Source organism: Sturnus vulgaris, chromosome 7 (genome assembly GCF_052056855.1).
Source record: "Sturnus vulgaris isolate bStuVul1 chromosome 7, bStuVul1.hap1, whole genome shotgun sequence".
NCBI lineage: Eukaryota > Metazoa > Chordata > Aves > Passeriformes > Sturnidae > Sturnus > Sturnus vulgaris.
In genome coordinates, this window is record NC_142249.1 from 21,606,259 (window position 1) to 21,626,511 (window position 20,253).

The 20,253-nt window shown below is 42.1% G+C and overlaps 1 protein-coding gene and 1 long non-coding RNA gene across 2 annotated transcripts in view; one reads left to right on the forward strand and one right to left on the reverse strand.

The window, feature by feature from the left end:
* GAD1 (glutamate decarboxylase 1) overlaps positions 1–20,253 on the reverse strand; it is a 33,345-nt gene that overhangs the window by 9,408 nt on the left and 3,684 nt on the right. Inside the window, exons 4-13 of the mRNA XM_014880136.2 lie at positions 15,268–15,426; positions 14,337–14,579; positions 11,556–11,646; positions 6,937–7,049; positions 5,450–5,565; positions 5,268–5,347; positions 5,009–5,063; positions 3,819–3,935; positions 3,601–3,665; positions 203–281 (exon numbers count right to left, since the gene is read on the reverse strand). Coding sequence (XP_014735622.1) covers positions 203–281; positions 3,601–3,665; positions 3,819–3,935; positions 5,009–5,063; positions 5,268–5,347; positions 5,450–5,565; positions 6,937–7,049; positions 11,556–11,646; positions 14,337–14,579; positions 15,268–15,426 — 1,118 coding nt within the window. The remainder of the gene's footprint in view (positions 1–202; positions 282–3,600; positions 3,666–3,818; positions 3,936–5,008; positions 5,064–5,267; positions 5,348–5,449; positions 5,566–6,936; positions 7,050–11,555; positions 11,647–14,336; positions 14,580–15,267; positions 15,427–20,253) is intronic.
* On the forward strand, positions 17,584–20,061 carry LOC148223204 (uncharacterized). Its single transcript, XR_015804847.1, has 2 exons — positions 17,584–19,088; positions 19,768–20,061. It is a non-coding gene; the product is annotated as an uncharacterized LOC148223204 (long non-coding RNA).

Sequence of the window (20,253 nt, forward strand, 5' to 3'; positions counted from 1 at the left end):
TGAAGTATGTTGTCTAGAACTTTAATAAAAAAAGCCAAAACCCCAGGACAGATAAAACAACTTCCAAACCACAATATAAATCCACACAATTATTCCTTCCAAAAGAAGTTTTGGAATTAAACAGATTTTTCTGTATCCTCTTAAAAAATAGGGTTTGATATTAATTTTTTTTAACTATTTAATTATTAAATATAAGGCAGACCTTCTCCCGGACAAGAATGGCAGAACATTGTAACAGCACACCCATCATCTTGTGTGGATTCCAAGTGACTGAGTTGGCTCTGGAAAAAAATTACACATTCAGATAGGTCTGGAAAACAGAAGCTAAATCTGAAGCAGTCACCTTTGTTTTCTGCTTTCAGCTGGAAATATATGGAGTTTTGCTAAGATATCACTATGGATATTATTACTGTCTTAAGTGTCTTCTTTCCCAGCTATGCTGTCCAGGAAAAGAATTTTTCATGTTAACGTTGCAATTTCAGACTTGTGATTAGTTTATATTATTGCTAATACCATCTAATTAGTATCAGACTGATTAGCTGATACAGTAATATCATCCCCAGAGGAATTCTATTCTAGAAATAGCACTAATAAAAATAACAAAACCACTTTGACATGTTCTATTGATTCAAGGTACTGAGGGGGAAAGCAGGGCTGCCAGAGAATTAAGGGACTTAATATGAGTTGTGGGAGAATACACACACTAAACAGCTTTACTAAACAGCTGCTGGAAAAAATAAGAAGGAAATAAAAGTATGTTCTGCATGCTTACCTGCTTTCCCAGTTAGAGCCACAGCCCTTGCTTGTCAAGCCCATGGACTGTTAAAAGGACCTAAAACTTTACATCACATCCCTACCATTCTATATGTAAACCTTCAAATTTCTTACATGTAAACACAAATGAATGCACAAGATCACCTAATTTACAAGTCAAACAGATGTTCTGTACTTTAACAGACTATCCTAGACAATTTAATGGTGACACTGAAATAAATGTGCCAACATTGCACATCCATTGACCTTTTCACCCTAAGTAATTAATTACCAAGTGTCCCCTTGATTCACTGCATGTTCCAGAGAAGCAAAGTGCATAATTGTATTTCACAGACCAAGCATGTGTTTTTACAGTGTGGTTGAAAGAAAATTAAAAGGTATTTCCTCCCCTTCTATACCCTGCTCTCAGAGGACACAGACACAACCACGGTTTCTCTGTTTTGAGCAGCGCAGTGATGTCTTCACCCCAGCCCGAGGACAACTGATTTCTAGATACAATTCCAACCCCTGTATGTGCTAGGTTAGACTGTAGCACCCATCAGCTGAAAGAACAGTGCAGCCTGTGCTGTACCTGGGGAGCTCACTATCCACATAACATCAGCTTATGCGGTGCAAACCAGCAGATAAATACCTCAGAATTAGGAGGCAATTATCTTTTAGAAAATCTTCACTAATAATTCTGATGGAACAGTCTGGAAAAAGGAATTTCTTTAACAAATTATTTCCTTCTTAAAACACCATGCCTTCGGTTTAGCATATTCATTTAACTTTCAGAGCTTCAAACAAAGTCAGTTTTAAGTCATTCCTCACAAGGAGCATGAGGTTTATTTTAACACGAAGCTGTCACTCTCTCCTCAGTGCAGCCCCGGGCAGAGGCTGTCCTACCACAGGCAGTCCCAGCTCTGTGCCATGGCAGCATGCCAGTGCTCCATGCCAATGTGTCTGAGCAGGCCAAGTGCGACCTGAGTGTGAGCACAGAGCCCAGCTGGGGCCTGTGACAGGCAATTACACCGTGCACGTGGGCCCCATCCCATGTTTGAAGATCTGTATAGCTGACTAGGAAAGAAATAATTTCATGCTTCATGGCCTGCTGCTTTCTGTATTTGCTTAAAATTATAGCCTTGATTAGCACCTCAGGGTTGACCTCAGGTCAAAAGGGGTGTGCCAAACTCCTGTGACCAAACCTCTGTATCTTAAGAATATTATTTTGGAATGCTGACTTAATATTAGACACGTTGCCATAAGTCACAAGCAAATTGGGCTGGGCAAAGGCTGATAGGATTCTGCTATTCAGAGTACTCCACACCACATGCTGCTGTCCTTGCAACAGAAGGATTCACGTGGGTTTTCTGCCAGTCCTTCCACACGCTATGCTTGATGGTGTACTTATTCTTCACTTACTGTATATGTTCAAACCTAGGATAGTTTGTGTTCCCTAAGGAAGAGCATTGCTCACTGTACTCATTTTACAATTTTACACAGTGTTCATATTCAGAACGGCCAGCTCAAGGTAGCAATTTGGTGTTAATTTAAACATACATGGATAGAGCTTGCTTCAAATATTTCTTGCTTCGCTGAAGGCTGATATCTACAATGATGGAAAAGGTCTAGAATTTCCGATTCTTTCTTCATTGCTTTTCTGATTTTTTTCAGATGGGCAGCATTTTATGGTAGAGCACTTTCAGAGGAAATCTAGAGACCAACACACCCCTGGGATTGTAAATATAGTATCTTCTACAGACTTGTCATCAATGGATATGGGAACAACTGTGCCAAAGACTATACCTGGAATGACTCCTAAGTCGAAATTGTAAGGACCAGTGGGAGGGTCACACTGTCACTCTGCTGTCACTGCCAACACAAATGTTTTGCCTCTTTAAGCTTGATTCCATCAAAGGCTGGCTTGTGGTCTCAGTGGGCATCTTGAGTTATGTACCTGGGGGTACACACATGCTCTTTTCTGCAGAATTCACTCTGACTTCTACAAGAGCTTCCTGCTTGATTCATGTAATCCCCACATGGCACCAACACACAACCAACAACTCCTGTGCCCTGAGAGAGGTGAGCATCTGTGACCCTTTCTGGCCTCTCTGTAAATTACCTCAATCTTCTCCCTAGTACAGCAGAAGTGTAGCAGCTCTGTCTGTCATAGTCCTTTCAAGCTTTAAAGGTACTGAAACTTGCCCCTGAAAATTGCTGTTAATTCAGTCTCTACCTCCTCTCTTTGTTGTATATACCTATCTATTTTGTGTGTGTGTGTGTATAAATGAGAGTGATGTAAGACTAAGAATATATATGTGTTCCATTTACAGAACACTCATGAACACATACTCTTTATTTTCCAGAAAAACTGCAAACATCTTTCAGGAGAGAACCTCTACAAATTCCCACTGTGGATATTCGTGCTCAGACACCTTCCCTGGATCCCTCATTTATCACTGCTATTCTCAAAGCCCTACACTTCAGAGATTGTCTAGGTCTCACACTTCATTTTTTTCTTCAAATACTTCTCCATCCATTGCCAGACTTATGATCCCTTCAAAGCTGTGCATAGAAAAATTTCCCTTCCTTTTTGCCAAGTAATATCCTTGTCTTCCTTCAAATCTGCTGAAAACTTACCTCTCACTCAATGGTACATCACAGATGTTTTCTGTAGTATTGTTTCAATCTCCCTAGTCTGAACCTTTCCCTTTTGTCTCACTATTGCTTAATTTAGTGTTTAAACTCCTTCACAAAGCAGAGTAATATTTTCATGAATTGTTGAAGTGTCAGGTACCTTTTGAAAGTGCTTTAAGAACAGTATTACAAATAAGCCCTGTGTTGTACCTTTCTATTCCATTCAGTTTATGACGGTGCTTTCGGGACATTAAGAGCCCACCTCCCCACGCAGCCTGGAAGAGAAAGAAAAAGAAGGTTAATTTTTTTGAAAAAGCTCAACAGATTTTAGTTTCCTCAGGATCTAGTAATAAATATTTTAATTCAAGAAAGGAAGTGTAAACTAAGATCCTCTTTTACCAGAATAGCAGCAATCTTTTTTTACTTACATCTACATGGAGCCAGAGGTTGTATTTTTCACATATATCTGCAATCTCCTGTATTGGATCAAAGGCTCCATAGACTGTTGTGCCTGCAGTCGCGTTTACAAAAAGAGGAACGTAACCCTACAATAAAAATTAAAATATCAAATATAAATTGAAAACACTTTCAGAAAAAAAAAAAAAAGGAAAAATTCCATCCAAAAATATTATCTCATTTTGTAACTTAAAAATGTTTTTCTTCCCATGTGAAAGGCACAACATAAGCAACAGTAGAAACTAACTGATCATATACATGGTAAGAACAAGCTCTGTTTCTTTCTTTATTTTCTTGTAACGTCACAAAATTAACTAGTTAGAAGATAAAGAATATTATTTTGTCTAATCTCTTTCAATGAGGAGATTCAAACAATGTAGTGGAAGATGAGCAATATTCAAGTAAATTTGGGACTTTTACAGCAGTATAAACAAAATTAATTAAATGCGATTTGTAAGTCACGATTTGAAAGCTTGAAATTGTTTCTTTAGTCTTTACTAATAAACAGAACAAAGTAGAACAAAGCAAGCTACAACAAAAGCAATAAATGAGAAACTATCAGATCAAAGACAGAGAATTTTAAATTAGATTAAATAAATGTAAATGAAATAAACTACTATTTCATAGTGTTCAAATGTAAAGAAGTTAAGAAATTAAAAAATTAATAATCTTGATTTTTCTTTGGTTATTTTATAAAAATTTCATGGGTTTTCCCACTGCATTGATTCAAGAAATAGCAATTAATGCCTAAAATTTAAGCTTACTTTCTATATTTAACAAATATACATGCTACCTTCATGAAATCTACAGGGTTTTTTAAAGGCTCTGTAGAATCTTTTATGCGTTTGGCTAAACTTAAAAGTTTGAAAGATTTTCTGTTTCCATGCTTGTTTCCATATATTTCCAAGCTGGAAGTTATTTTTAAAAATCATGAACTACAGCTGTGAATCAAGAGTTAAAAGTCTTTCAGTTTTAAACAGAAAATGGAAACCTTACCAAGACATAAAGATAACTCTGAAAATAATATAATTAAGCATATAAAAATACTGCTATTATATTTATCTCATTATAATGTTCTCTTTAATATCAACACTCAGGCTTCAAAGGAAGAAGCAATTTTACTAAGCCAAGCAGTTAAGCACTAAGTTTTAAAAACACAAACCTTTTCTTTTGCTTCCAGAATTTTTGCCTCCAAATCAGCTGGTATTATTTTGCCTCTGTAATTATCACAGAAACAGAAAGACAAAGAAAATTAAATAATACATATGGAAATAATAGCTGCAGTTGAAATAATTTAATAGGATTTTCTCAACAGGCCATTAGCAACTTGACACACTGTACTGAATCAGTCCTTAAACACAATAAAACAAATTTAACAGATGAACACATTTAATATATCAAAACTTTAGTATTCAACCTACCTTTCATTGCATTTTATCAAAATAACATTGTCTGTTCCAAATCCGAGAGCAGCTCCAGCTTTCTTTATTGAGTAGTGACTCTGCAGCAAACATACAAACATGAAATGGAGTGGTTGTTTAATGATGAAGCATTTTCACAACATATGTCAGTAAATTAAGAATTAGCAGTGTATTAAGCTCACATGCTCTGAGGTAAAGAGAACCAGTTTAGGAACTGCAGCCATGCCTTTGGTTTTAACTTCAGGGAAATACTTGTAGCGTGCAGCCATTATGCTGTACATGTTGGAGATTGCTCCTCCTGTGAATGAATAAATAAATGAATAATAAAGTAGTGAAAATGAAAAAAAAAAGTATCTTATACCACAGACATACAAGTCTCATTTGCATAATGCGGTGAAAGTGGCAGTGAACTATGAAAAAATATTTCTCTGAAATGCACAGGCATCTGTCTAAATAGCATAGGACACGCTCTCGAGAAAGCCAGAGTAATAATCAGAATTTCCTAAATGCCATCTCTTTCAATTGCTATCATTTTGTAACATATTCTTAAAAAGTTCAGCTTTCATTGTGCTGCTTTTGCATGGTAACTTCTTGTTAGCAAGAACAGCAGGAACTTACTGACTTGTCTGAGATTGTAGAAATGTCACATACTGGATGGATTTATCTCATCTTACTGTCAACATAGAAGTAGATACTTAAAGGTAAATTTCTACAGCTGAGCTGCTTCTAAACTCCCTCACAGTCAGGTATGGGAAAGAGGCACTTCACAAGCTATGATTCAGCTAATCTATTTTCACACTTTGGAAGAATTTGAATAGAGGGAAAGCATCTATTTCTCTTGGTTTGCTGCAAAGAAGAGCCCTGTACAATTAGCTCAGCTCTTCGGTGCAAACCCCAAGTTTTAATAAGATCAATCTCACTCCTAAGCCTAGGATGACTGCTTCCTCTAAAATTTTTTCATTTATGACAACACAGAAAAATTGGTATTTTTTCAGCACATAGGACTGGAGGTCAAGGAAGTGTGCACTTTTCGTGGGCTGTTCCAAAAGGAGGTGGTTTTGTCATTTATGCTCTGTAACAGGATGGTGTTTTCTCATGCCAAACCCAGAAAAAGTTCTGCTGGGCACCCACATTGTCCACACATTGGCCCAGGACCTTCACATGGTTCATCATCAGTCATTTCTGTCACTGCTCACTGCCTTTATGTTCCTTGCATGCCAAGACACTTTGTCTTGGTCTTTTTACTAGAACCATACTTGGGAACCCAGTCAGATTATATTCCAGATAAACTGTCCCAGAAAGTGACAGACAATCACAACCTTTTCCTGACTGCGAGCCCAAATCCTCACTGACCACCAAAGAAATTTTTGAGAACTTCTTGTCAACAGGAGCTGTGGTTGCTCAGCATGTCCAGAAATGAAGCTCATAAAAGGGGTGTTTAAATGCCTAACTGTGCACCAGAGCCCAAAGCCAAGCTTTAAATGCTGACCAGCCATAGTACATAGCCATATACAGAGATAAGTTTTCGCCCCAACTTTTCTGTGGTATGTTTAAACAAAACATTCCTACTTCTAAATATCTGACTCACTGCTATATTCAGACACAGCCTATGCTTATTTTAACTTTTGAAGTTTTAGTCAAACCACCAAAACAGAGAAGAAAAACTCACCAGGTGAGAATATGCCATCACCATCTTTATTTGACCATCCAATAATCTCCCTCATCTTTCGAAGTGTTATTTGTTCCATAAGGACAAAAACAGGGGCAATTTCATAGGTAAACCTGCATGGATCAAGCAAATAACCACAATATAGATACAGATTCTAAAAACACATAATAAATTCCCAGTCTGTCATTCTTTGTTAAAATACTCAAGGCTTCTAAAAGTTTTCCTGTAACTTGAGGTTCTGATCCTGAACCTTTATCCAAGCAAAAATCCTCAGGAAGACAATATTGGAAATACTGATGAATAAAAACTGCAGTATTAGTTATTTTGCAGGTTTCTATATAGTGAATGTAAGACTTAATGGTCAACATCATAGCACTGCTGACTTCTGTACAAGGTTGTCCTGTAAAACAATTGTTTCCCAAAGTGCCAATTACACAATTGTGGAATAACACACTGCTAAATCCTTATGAAAACAGTGAACTTCACTGAGATAAACAAAATCATAATTAGAAGTATTGAGCTAGGGTTTCAAAGTCTAAATATAATTAATTATGTGGATTTATTCTGTTGATGATCTCCAAGGACAACTTACTTCTACAATAAAACTCGATCAATAACTGTCAAGAGTAATTACAAATGATGATTTTCTAATTACCAATTACCAAAATCAAGTCAGCAGTCAACTATAGTATCCACTTAATGAGGGCAAAAAACATTACATATCCTGGCATGCCCTGATGTCAGAGTCAGATACGTGGATGGAAATTGACAACCATACAACTATTTTTGGTGATCAAGGTACATGGATAAACTCTTACTGCTGTAAACAAATCCTGCTTGCTGTGCATGGGGACAAAACTAAGTAAGGGGGAAAATGAAGCAGAGAGAAATGAGAAAATCAACCTCTGATTTCCAAAGGAATCTATAAGAGTATGACACCCTGACATTTTGGATTTGACTGATATCCTCTGCTTGAATAATTTCATCAAAACGTCTCTCTAATACTAAAATGATATTTTGAGAATAGGTACAGCAAAATCGAATGAGATGATATTAAGAAGGGAACAAGTGTCTGAAAAGGCTTGTCTTTTATTTACAGCTACACTGGTTGCTTACACTGTTAATATTTTCTTCAATTTTTTATGCGTCCTTAGTCCATCAGAGAAACACCACCATTATTTTTAAAACATTCCCTTAGACTAAAAATGTGTAATTTGTTTTATTATTGTGATTGCTATTTTCAGAAGCCAAAACACTACTTATTTTGTTTTTACTACCATTAGAACTGGTAGAGACAGTTGAATTTTCATCTGAAGTTTGCGTACTGCCACTATTAACAAATGGACAAAATTAATAAATAGCATCTGCTAAAAGTGGCTTGGGTTGTTTTGTTTTGAAGCACTGCAAGTCTAGAATATATTCCAATCTTTATTTTGCCAGAATGATCAACTAATGTCCACAGGAACTCAGCAGTATATAGGTCACTGTAGCTCAATACAAGGTACTCTTAAGTCAATGTGATTATTTTTTTCCCCGACAGTTTAAACACATTTTGAGTTTTGTCCTGAGACCTTGCATACCGAATTTTAAACATATTTAAACACAAAGAAAATAGTACTTATTTATTCTGTTCTATAATTATTTTCTGAGTCTCCAAAAACTGACAAGAAATAAATGACAGTAGATGTTTATAAATTACAAGGCCAATTAAGCTATATTAGGTGATGGCTAGGAATTTACAAATCATGTCTTTTTAAAGTTCACTCCACCTTACTTGTTTTAAACTTAAATTATTTTGAAAAATTCAATAAAACCCAAAAAATGTGTTTGGCTTAAAAGGCACCATCTAACTTTAGAACCAATCTCCTAAAAAATGCTGATTAGATTTTTCCTATACTTACAACCTTTACAGGTATTTCTGTGAAATTAACTATAACAGTCATGAGTATCAGCTCTTTACTAACAGAACGTACTACAGTTTTTTGGTAGAAGCAAATAGCTTAATTCTGCTCTTACCTAAAGTATAATCTCTTTATCAGACCAAATCATTCTAGCTACCATTCTCTTGTGGGCCAGTATGTAAAAAGCAGTCTGAGAATAAACACAGAGCATTTTACATCCATTTTCTATTCATGAGCATATCTGCACAATACTGAAAACGCCAATATATTCCCTTGTCTCAGAACTGTGAGCATAAACAGAACTTCCAGATAATATTTATTTTTAACCTCAGTTGGCTGTTGCATGGTGAGAGAATGCCCTGTGCTACAGATCTCTAGAACAGGGCGAATAATGAAATCCTGAAATTTTCATGCTGAAGGTCTCAAGACTAGTGATTGAGCTATGAATAGCACATTGATACATTATTTCCAAGTCAATGTGGGAAGCTTATTATGTTTAATTTTAAATAATATCTTCACAGTGACATTAAAGTAATATTTCCTAATGATAATTTAAAATTTTAAGAGAGTACAGATGTTTTGATTATTCAAAACTCATCTGCAAAAGAAAACATATACTTTTAATTGTTCATATATATATTTTAAGTATTGTTTATCTGTAGAAAAGAAAAAGTAGCATATGGAAAACATTCTCTACCACAGTTCAATGTTACTGTTGTTTGTGTGTTATGTGCTCATGTAGCTGTAATAGATTAGAACAGTTTCTAGGTAAAGGTCAAAAACTGTTCTTGTGTGCTGAAACACTGCTCAAAACAAATAGTATGTTCCCCAAAGCTCTCAGAGGTGATTTGGTTATTTTTAAAACCTTCTCTCTCAGTCCTTTGAATCCTATTTTACAGACATCTTGCTTTAACCTTACTTGCAATTACTGTGTTACTTCAAAGCACACCATGTTGACTTTGGTTTCCTGAAAAAAAAGAGCACACTAAGCCTCATATTAACAAATAGATACTAAATTTTCATGTCTACAGAGAAGTATTTTCAAGACTTGTTCTTGTTCAAAGCACAAATGGATGAGAAACTAGCTATTTAACAGCTCACTTTCAAAAAGAAAAAAGAAAACAATTAAAAAGAGTTACTCTAAGAAGTGACTAAATGAGTGCAATGTTATTAATAATGATGTCAGTATTTCTTTATCCTGTCAGTCTGCCACAGAGCTGAATTCTTTTATGTCCTATCAGATTTGTGTAATTACAAAAGGATAACTAAACTGGGATAACTAAGTTAGTCAACAGTCTTGGAAAAAGTGACACTGAAATATTTGTCACAGAGAAACAACCTTTAAGCAAAGTTGGGGGTTTTTTTTAGAAATGTGATCAGAACTGCTTTCACTTTTAATTGTGCTGCTAAAAAGACACTTCAAAGCATTTTAAAGCACTTTGCAATACTTGTTTGACAATTAAAATATATATTGCTGGGTTTTTTTCCCATTCAGCTTTTAATCTGAATGTCTCATACCAATTTTGAGTAAACAGAGAACAAATTGAGATGATTATTACAAAGAGAAGGCTGGTTTTGGCTGGAGCACCTTAGGGCTTTATTTTATTGTTAATGTCACAAAACAGGCACAGCTCCTAATCTACATAGAGTTGCTAGTCAACAGCTATATTTAATGAACCATATACTCACAGGCCAGTGAAAATATTGTCCATTTTCCAATCTGAAGATACATTTCGTATGTTATGACAATTAGCAACAAACTCCCCAAAATAGAAGTCGCTTTACAGTTAAAACACACTCAGTACAGGACTAAAAGAGAGCAGTCTTACCTGCTGAATATTTGGACTCCCATCCCATTTTTGAACATATAGAAATCAAAATACAAATAAAAACTCACTAGAAGGTTTGGTGGAGTTTTAGTGGTTTGGAAGTTTTTTCTTATTGGTTTGGGGTTGTTGGGGGTTTTCTTTGTTTATTTTTGTGGGTGTTTTTGTTTAGTGTTGTTGCTTTGGGTTTATTAATTAATTGCACTCTGTTGCAAAAATTCGTCATAATACCTTACATGGAAATTTAGCTTTCATTAACTTTGCGGTCAAGAAGAATTAGGAAAAGTTTCTTATTTGATGCATTCAGATGTCAAATTTTACTTTTTTTTTATACTTCTGCTTATTCATTTACATTACTCTATTCATCTTAGACTAATTCCTCCATTAGTATAAAATTATTTTTCAGTGTTACATTTTTAATCATTTTAAGCTACCCAGAAGCCACTTCTTTACTAGCACATGATCAGAAGGTATTGCCTCAAGCCTGCTATCTCTGAAGTCAACAGTAGAGAAGAAAATTAATTTTTCTATATCTTGTGTTCTAGTGTTAACACGTGTATAGCTGCAGACTTGTTCAGTCTAGAGATAAAGCTTAAAAAGAATACATAGAGAGAGAAAAGACTGGTCCAAAGGAAGAAAAGTAATTCACGTTATTATATTAGAATAATGATGTTTTACTTACAATGTGCTCTCAGATACTTGCTTTTCTATTTATAATAAGCTATTTTCATTGCATTACTGACACATTAAGAAAAACATGAGACATTTTTCTGGAAGATGTAACATTAATAATTTAAAAATTAAAATCATTCATATTTGTGGCAATACCTATCTACCACGATACATGGCAGCCCGCGTAAGCACCAGTGACTGGTGACAAGACACTGCTTACATGTTTGTATTAGCAGTAGATGTCAGCCACTCTCCAGCCAAGCCAATAATGTCCAATCCTGTGGACAGCTGATTGAAAAAGCGAGGATGACCTGAAACAAGAATTGAGAGCAACTTAGAGCAAATTTTATTGATATCTCTCAGGTTTCAAATTTAAATCATCTGCCTTTTCTGACTCAAATCACGGGTTTGTACTCAGAACACTTAAAGTTTTCAAAGCAAGTCCTGCTTATGGGGAGATCAATAGCAAACATTCATGGATGTCTTATTACTTGAAAAAACTTGAAAACATACTTTGTATAGGAGCTTCTGTATGGAATAATTTGCGTTTAAAAGAGAACCTCAGAATCACCTGAGCCTGTAAAGACCGCAGGGATCTGCTCAAGGGCTTGGACTAGCCCATTTCCAGAGCCCTCTTCCGATTTCTGTGAGCTCGGGCGACGAGGACACGGTAGGGGACACACCCTTGGCAGTAACAACCTCCAGGAACTGGGGCGATTTGCATTTGAATGAGGAAGAGAGGAAGGCTCAGGCTCTTAAACTGGGGCTGCAGGAGTGAGAGAGGGGTGCGGAGGAGACAGTTTCTTCCCGAGCTACAAGGACACGGAGGAGACGTTTTGCCGGGTCTCGGCGGGAATGTCCCAGCGCTGCGGCGGGGAGAGAGGGTCCCCCAAGAGCTTCTCGACTCTTTTGTGGGGCACTTTCCCCACATGGTTTATGAGCTAGAATTCACCTCCTTAAACAGAGTTTGCTATTGAATCGAAGCAAATAACATCCCTGTATTTCAGCCGAAGTTGCTTTAACGACTTCTATAAACGATAATCCCGACTGTTGGGGGTCTACTTTTCCAGCACGAAGAGAGGAAATTCCTAACAACTGATGACGGGCGTTGAGAGGAGGCGGGAGGTGTCACGATTGCGACCTCTCTGCTCGCTGGGGAAGGACACTCAGCACACTGGGGACAGCCTGGCCCTAGAAGGGAGGTCAGCTCTCAACGCCTGGAGGGACCCTGTCACGTCGGATTCGGTTCAACACTAGGAACATCAGCATCTTTGACATGAAGAAATAAATGCGATTCTGCCCCGAGCGATGTCAGCAGAAATCTTTTGGACGCGTGAGCCTGCCGGCGCTGCCACATTTCGACACTTCCTGAAGAGGATGCTCCGCACCAGGGCTGCTCCCGCCAGGGCAACCCACGGCTCGGGGCTAGAGACAGAAATACCAACATGGCTTAGCTGTTTGCTTTACAAATCAGCACTTCTCTCCCTTTCCAGGACACACTGACTGGGAAGTTATCTAAAGTGACATTTCGCTGACCTACCATAGCCATTAATGAGCCTGCGATCTCCTAAGGCTGGGCTACCGATTTAGACCCGGTGACTTTGAAGGGAGCTTCGCCTTGAGAGAGAATGTGAGCCCCAGGAGCCCACAGCAGAATGCGTGTCCTGGGCAGTCAGATGATCCGAGCAGCACTTGAAAGCTGCACCAGACACAGCTTTGAACAGAGCTTGTGTCCGGTCGGATACCTGCGTCTCAGGCTCCGGGGACAGGTCCTGCAGGTCCCACAGAAGCTCCAGGGGAGGTCGGGTGAGGGGAGGAGGTTGCTCGACATGCGGCACGATGAATAGCAGGATAATGGTGCAAGCACACAGAGCGCACCCACTCTGACTTAACTTCTGGCCACCTGTCCAACAACCCACGCGTTTGGGAGTGAAACATGCTCCCTTTTGATTAAGAGTACAAAAATCAAAGTATGCTCCTGACTCCCCTGACTCAATCAAACCACCACGCAAACAGGAAAAAGGACAGAACGCTATCCGCCACATCTGTTGTCAAGATTTTGCGCCCTGAATGCACTGCGTTGGGTCTTCACGGCTGCAAAAGTAAGCACTGCAGAAAGCTGCGGCCCCGTCCTGCAGGAGCCATGGCTCGCATCTGCCCATCCGGCAAACAGCCTCCCTGTCCGAGCTGCCTCCGCTCCAGCTCCGCGGGGAGATCTCCCCCCCCCCCCGCGCTCGGGCCGAGCCGAGCCGAGCCATGCCGTGCCGAAGAGGGCAGCCGGCTGGGCAGAGCTCTGCAGCCTTGAAAAGCTGGAGCAAGGCAAGGGAGGGGAAACTCGGCGCGCTGCGGTTCCTGACCCGCTTGGGTATGTACGGCAGACAGGGCTAGTTACCAGCCGAGATTTCTGTGGATACAGTGTAAAACATTTCAGGCCAAACAGCCTGAAAGAGAATTGACTTTGCTCTAGAGCTGGCTACAGCTCACCCAGTAAAAGACGTGATTACAGACAGGGATTTCTGTCTGATTCTGAAGGACCTGGGCAGGCAGGGCTCCTGGGTAATGGGCTGAAATCCACAGGGCTCCTTTATTGATGATTCCTAGGATTTCAGTCTCTTTTTCATTAAACGTTTGATGAACATAAAAAAGAAAAATTGCGAATTCTGTGTCATTTATGCCCTCATTTACCTAATGATATTGCTCCCCGGAGATACAGACAGCTCGCGTTTCATCAAGTGAAAGAGATTACGTCTTAAAAACTTGTTTCTGTGCTCCAAAAACAGCACTGAGCCCTACCCGGCAGGGACGGATGGTCATCAATAAATGAAGTTTCTTAGCAGAAACATTTTCAGCGCCCGCAGCCGGCCTTGGAGCCGAGCCTGCAGGGAGGCACAGTCACGGGCGTAGAGAGGGTGTGGGCTTACCTCAATCACGCTCTCTTCACCGTGAGCCTGAGGAAAGTCCCAGGAGGGACTCCACCACAGAGTAGTGCTCAAAAACCTACCTGTCCTTACTCCGTATTTCAGTGTGTCCCGGCAGTCCACCAGAATCTGCTCCAGAGACTCAGGGTTGTCCGAAAGCTCCAGGTTGAAGCCCTCCATGCCCTCCAGGAGTTGGTGCGGGTGGTGGAAGTCCAGCACTTTGGTGGATCTGTCAAAAGTCTTCCTCACGTAGTTGAGGAGGATGTCCACAACCTCCAGCAGGAACTGCATGGTCTGCTCCTCACCATTCTTGGAGGGCAGCAAATCTGTAGGGCAAACCACCTGTCAGCGCTTGCTTTGGGAGAGAGAAGCAGAGATGAACCAGCCTCGGCTGCCCGCCGAGTTCCAAGGACCTGGAAGCCGCGGCCCCAGCGCTGCCTGGTTGCAGCCGGGCAGACTCTCGGTCCCTCTCGCCCCGTAGCGAAGGGCGAGCCTAGGTCGCCCACGGCAACAGCAGAGGCACCTCTGCCCAAGAGCACGCCTTGCAACGCTAAGGCTGTGTGGGGCGAGGCATTCGCCTCCTGTGGGCCAAAAGTACCCTAAATCCGCAGCTGCCCCTACCTTGAAACGTCCCCACCTCCGCCCCGCAAAGGGATTGCTTTCCCTTTCCCACTCTTCTTGCAATGGCCCCGTACCAGCAATCACAGGCTGCTTCATTACTATTCTACTAAGGAGAATGAAAACATAGAATTACTCTCCTCCCGGATGCTGGATCTGGAGAAACCCCTGGAACTGCTGAAGCTGAACTGCAGATGATCAGCCCAAAGTACTAAAACTGCATTTCAGACAGCTTGCATACATTGCCAGTGCAGCTCCCAAAAAGCACAGACAGAGAGTTTTCTTCAAAAACAGCCAAGGAAAAGCACGATCTGAACGTGGCTGCACTTCCAGGAGAGATGAGGGCAAGACTACTAAGGGACATGCCTGAGCAAGGAGAAACTGTAAAGTGTTTACCTCTGGCATACAGATTGGAAAAGTCTGTCTCGGTGCGCCGGAACCTGGATTCTTTCTCACTGTTCTCACATGCCAGCAGGCTCTTGGAGGACTGCCTTTCCTTCAGAGAGCTGACGATCCGGCTCTTGTCTTCCAGGCTGTTGGTCCTTTGCAGGAACCCTACATTATTATTGCAAGGTGCACAGGTCAGAGTTTTCTCACTTCCCAACATGTTTAGAAATATCTAAAGCAGCTCTCTAGACAACAGTTTAAAGCGGTGTTGGCTCTAGATCTGACTAATGAGGTCAGGAATAAGGGTATTTATGGGGATTATTTGCCTCCAGGAGGGAGAGTTCAAAATGCCATCAACTGCAAAAACGCAGCCATGCAAAAAACAAAATTTTGTCATTTAGTGCAGTGGTAAATTCTTATTAAGTCGATCAGACAGATTCCACCTCAGTAATCAGCCACTGGAAGAGAGTTCAGGATGAGTCAATGCTATTTCAGCCTGCAGGCGAAGTTTATGGACCTAGCAGACAGGGGCAATGATGTATGATTAAAATCGGGGCCATTTTCAGTTCTCCTCGTGGTGCTCTCACGCACAAAAGGCATGAGAACAAGCAGCCATTCTGGAGCAGGCGTCCTGAGAGTGCTAGAGCTCTGAGGATGCCAGTAGCACTCATATAACCCCACCTTCCTATTATCAGTAAGTACTGATGCGGATTTTCCACCTGAAAAGATGCTTTGATGCTAAAACCTCCATCCTCGGAGGTTTTAAGAGCTCCACTTTCAGTGGAAATGCATCTTTGACGCACAGAACCCGAACACAACTGCCGCTGTTATATGCCACAGCATAATAAACCCGCTCACCCCAAGAATTATGGGGGCGGGAGCCACGCAGAATTTGAGGCGAGTAATGAGATATGTCTACCTTAACAAGGCAGAGAGAACAATTAATTTTCTGGATTTGATCTATTACATCTATGATGTCCACTAAAACACATAGAGTGTCGGGCTTTTCGTCATTAAGGAAAGCATCGGATTTTGACCTTCCAGGTTGCAGCGAGCGTGCCTGTATGTTGGAAGAGGCACTACGGCGGCGCCGGTCTCCTTTATTCTTTTTTAAAACAAGCAACAATCGAAACCAAGGCTCGTCGCGGCGGAGGGTATCCGCCAGAGAAGAGGGTTTAGCAGGGAGGAAAACAACGTCCTGAGCTCGCTCACCCACGTCCCCCGATGCCGTTTCTCTTCAGCGCCCTCCGCTTTCCGGCCATGTGTTCCTGCTCTCCGGAGCCGTGACGGCGGACCGGGATTGTGGGCCCCTCCCATTGGGCGCCTACCGCCGGCTCATACGGGACCCATGCATCTTGGACAGGCATAGAGGCTGAACCTCGGAGGAGAAAAGGGAGCGACAGTGAGCTGCTGGCCAATTACTCCCGGCGCGGTATCAGTGAGTACCTCGGACCCTGCTGCCAGCCAGGCAGTCACGAAAGAGCTATCGAAAACAGAGCACTCGGCTGGCAGGCCTTTCTGCATCAGTCGGGCACCCATAGGAGCCTCCAGGAGGGTGGCCCACAGGTATGTCGGAGCCATCTCTTCAGTGAACACCTGACGTTTTGCCTTTTAATTCCGGTCTTTTACTGATTAGTCTTTTTCTGTGATGCTTTTACGAAAGAGACAAAGACTATTTAAGGGAAACTCTCTTCGTGCATAAATTAAGAGTAGCTGTCCATATATATATATGTATTACGTTGTTACTGCTTCTAATGGCTCTTGCAGCGATCATTAGCTCCTGCAACAGCTAGTGCTATTTGCCCGCTCATTAGGCGGAGCAGCTGATATCGAAGCAGGTGCAGTCTGAACTGAATTATGGATCCTCTTTTACGAGGTCCTGGGGCTTCATTTTGCTTTTTTTTTAACCCCACCCGTCTTTTTTTCATGCTCTCAGTAGCAATGCTCAAGTGGGACGAGTTCCGTGAGAAAAGACGTCTGCAGGAACAGCGGCGCCCTGCTCACCTCGAAAGCCGCGCTCCTCGCACAACTCCCACTCCCCTGGACGTGCATTCCTCGGAGGTTGGGAAAGGACGGAGCACCGCTTCAGTAACAGAAGGGCTGCAGTTGCCTCCAGTTCAACTCTCATGGGGCCCAGCGAGGCCGTGGCTTCGCTGAAGGGTCTGACCTAACTAGACGCTGCGGGCAGGGAGCTCCGTCCTTGCCCGAAGGACTCTGCGGCTGTTGTCGCCCGCGGAGGCTCCCGGACCCTCGGTGTCCCGAAGCCGGCGGCGGGGATCAGCTGGAGCCGCGCACGGGGCCTGCCCGCCCGCGCCTCGTGGGGCCCGCGGGGCCGCGCTGCGGAGGCTCGAGGGCGGGGATTAGAGGACGAAGAAAGCCTGAAGGCAGGGTCGCGCTGTCGGCCGACATGAGCCCAGCCGGCTGTAGGGAACGTGCCGTTCGCTCAAGTCACTTGGCCATGGCAGTGTCTCGTGGACTGGGAGACTCAGTATAAGGGGGAGCTCGAGAGACAGGGACAGCCCCCGCTCTGGAGCCGCCGGACGATGTCATTTGCCGAGCTCACACGAGGATGGTGTGGGACGTTCCCCAGCGCCGTCCCGGTCTGCCAAGAAGCGTAACAGCCGGGCCTCGAAGGCTCCTTCCGCTCCCGGGGAAAAACGCATGACTGAAGCCGAACCTTTCATCTGTATCCTATTTGAAAAGCGGGGGCGGTGTAGGAGAGGTCCAGCAAGAAGCAGAGTATGAAATAGTGTCCGCACTGCTTCTCCTGGAGCAGCGGAGAGCGCAGCCTTTCTCAGCAGTAGGTCCGTCCTGCAGGTGCGTTTTCATCGATTCGCTTTAAGAGAACGAGTTTTCAAAATCCGAGTGACACCAGACTGGCGAGGCACTACCTCGGTGTGCAAAGTGACCACAAATTCGGGGTGATATCACATCAGGCCTCGTACAAGGAAGCTGTGTGAGCCCCCCTCGGCCTGGACACATGTCCCGAGGCGGAGATAGACCTGTCGGGTCCCAGCCCGCACCGCATCTGTCGGGGGTACACGTCGGTGGCGGCTACAGGAGATCCTGGTCCCCCGCCGTGGTCGGGGTGTTTGGCAGCACCTATGGAAATTATGCTTGGCAGCATAAATCCCACGGACTCAGGAGACGAGCCCAGTTTCTAACACGCAAGCCCCACTCTCCCGCGTTGCTCACTGGGCTTGGAACCATCAGCTGGCCGAGGCCAAACAGAAGATGCACCGGAGCAATTTTACTACGTTGAGCACTTCCACTGATGCCCAGCAAATGTTAGCAGGATCAGTCCCAGCAATAACAATAGCCAGAGTGGGAGAGTAGCATACAAATCCAGATAAGAGAGAAACCTACCCATATTTTGCCCGCCGTGACAGTTCATTATACCGCTTTAAAATAGGGTTTTGGTTGTTGGTGGTTGTTTTTTTTTTTTTTTTTTTAGTGGGTATGTGCAGAGAGGAATAGTGGGGGGAAAGGGTCGGGAGGGGTGGGGGTGGTGGCGGCAGCAGTGCTCTATTCAGGCGGTGGCTTTCAATCAGAAAAGGAAAAAAAGCTAATCCTTAAATAGCTCAGTTATTTAAAAAGAAATTACATACGTCTTGGATACGTAATTATTTAAAATGTCAAACACATAATATACAACCCAGATGAAAGAAACAACTCACTGTTCAAGACCTGCCTTTTCTCAGAGGTCAACCCTTATTTAAAGTTTGCGTTCGAAATTAATCGATTTCAGTGTGATACACACTGAAGGAACAATTCCAAGGCGCCTCTGTGACTATACAATATTTAAGATCCGGAATGATATCTTGTGAAAGGTAAGGACAAGGAGATATCATCTGCAATAATCAAATGTCAACTCATTTAGCATGTTTTAATTAGGATTCTTGGCAATCTTAATACTTTATTTACCATAGGCAACCTTCTCTGTATGCCTTTGTGAAGGTGTTTGATTCAAAAGGGAGGGCTCATACAAGCAAAAACAGTGGTAGTGATCAAATCTGAGTATTCCAAAACGGCATCACTCACTATTCAGAGTATATTTTTCATATAAAACAGAAAAGAGCCTGTAGAGGAAAACCGAACAGCAAACCACAACCAAAAATACAGCTTGTCTTGAACTCCCTTCACAAAGCCTTCACTACGCTCTCTTATGCCCTTCTCAAATCCAAAATGGTGGGATATTTCATTTTTGATCTCATTGAGAGAAGCTGCGCTGTCCCTCTCTAACCCCCGTAGTCTAGCAACACGGAGCAAGCCTAAATGCGCGTTACTTTATCAGTTCTGCTTGCCGGGCTAAATTAAAATTATGGTGAAAATGCCCGTCGCTCCAGCCACTGAGGGGACTGGTAGGGAAATGGTCCATTAAACCCAGATCAGGAGCTATTTATAGAACTAAGCGACTACTCGTTAATGTCGCCAGCGGCTACCAGTGAAATCTCTCAGACATAGGGCTAAACATTTGCACCCCGATTCTTTTCCCGTTCGTACTTCCAGGTGACAAAACGTTTAATGAATGGACTTGGATTCGAGCAAGCAGGGAAAGAGGTTAAACGCTCCTTTGCATCGAAAAAAGATTAGTTTCTCCCGCGGCGTATTTTCCATCTCCCCGAAAGAGACAGAAGGGAAAACGGGAAAGAATTTCTAAGCGTAAGGGGTATGGGCTAAACGGAATGACTCTCCGCATCAGAATATGAAGATCTGACTGTTAGTCTCTGAAAGCGAAGGCGCTACTGAGATATCTAGAGAAGGAAGACAGCTTGTTATCTGCAAATGAATCTCTTGCTATAACGTTGCGATCTGATTGTGCATTTGTTTCCCTTCTGCATTTCATGTGCCTGCGCGCTGACTGGCTGCCAGTGCTATCTTACCAGCACAGCAAGCTGACGAATTGCTCTTTAATAAGGCTCTCGTTAATCTTTTTTCCCCAGGAGATCCGTATTTTCTAGTCAGATAAGGCTGAAAAATTTCAGACAGTGAGAG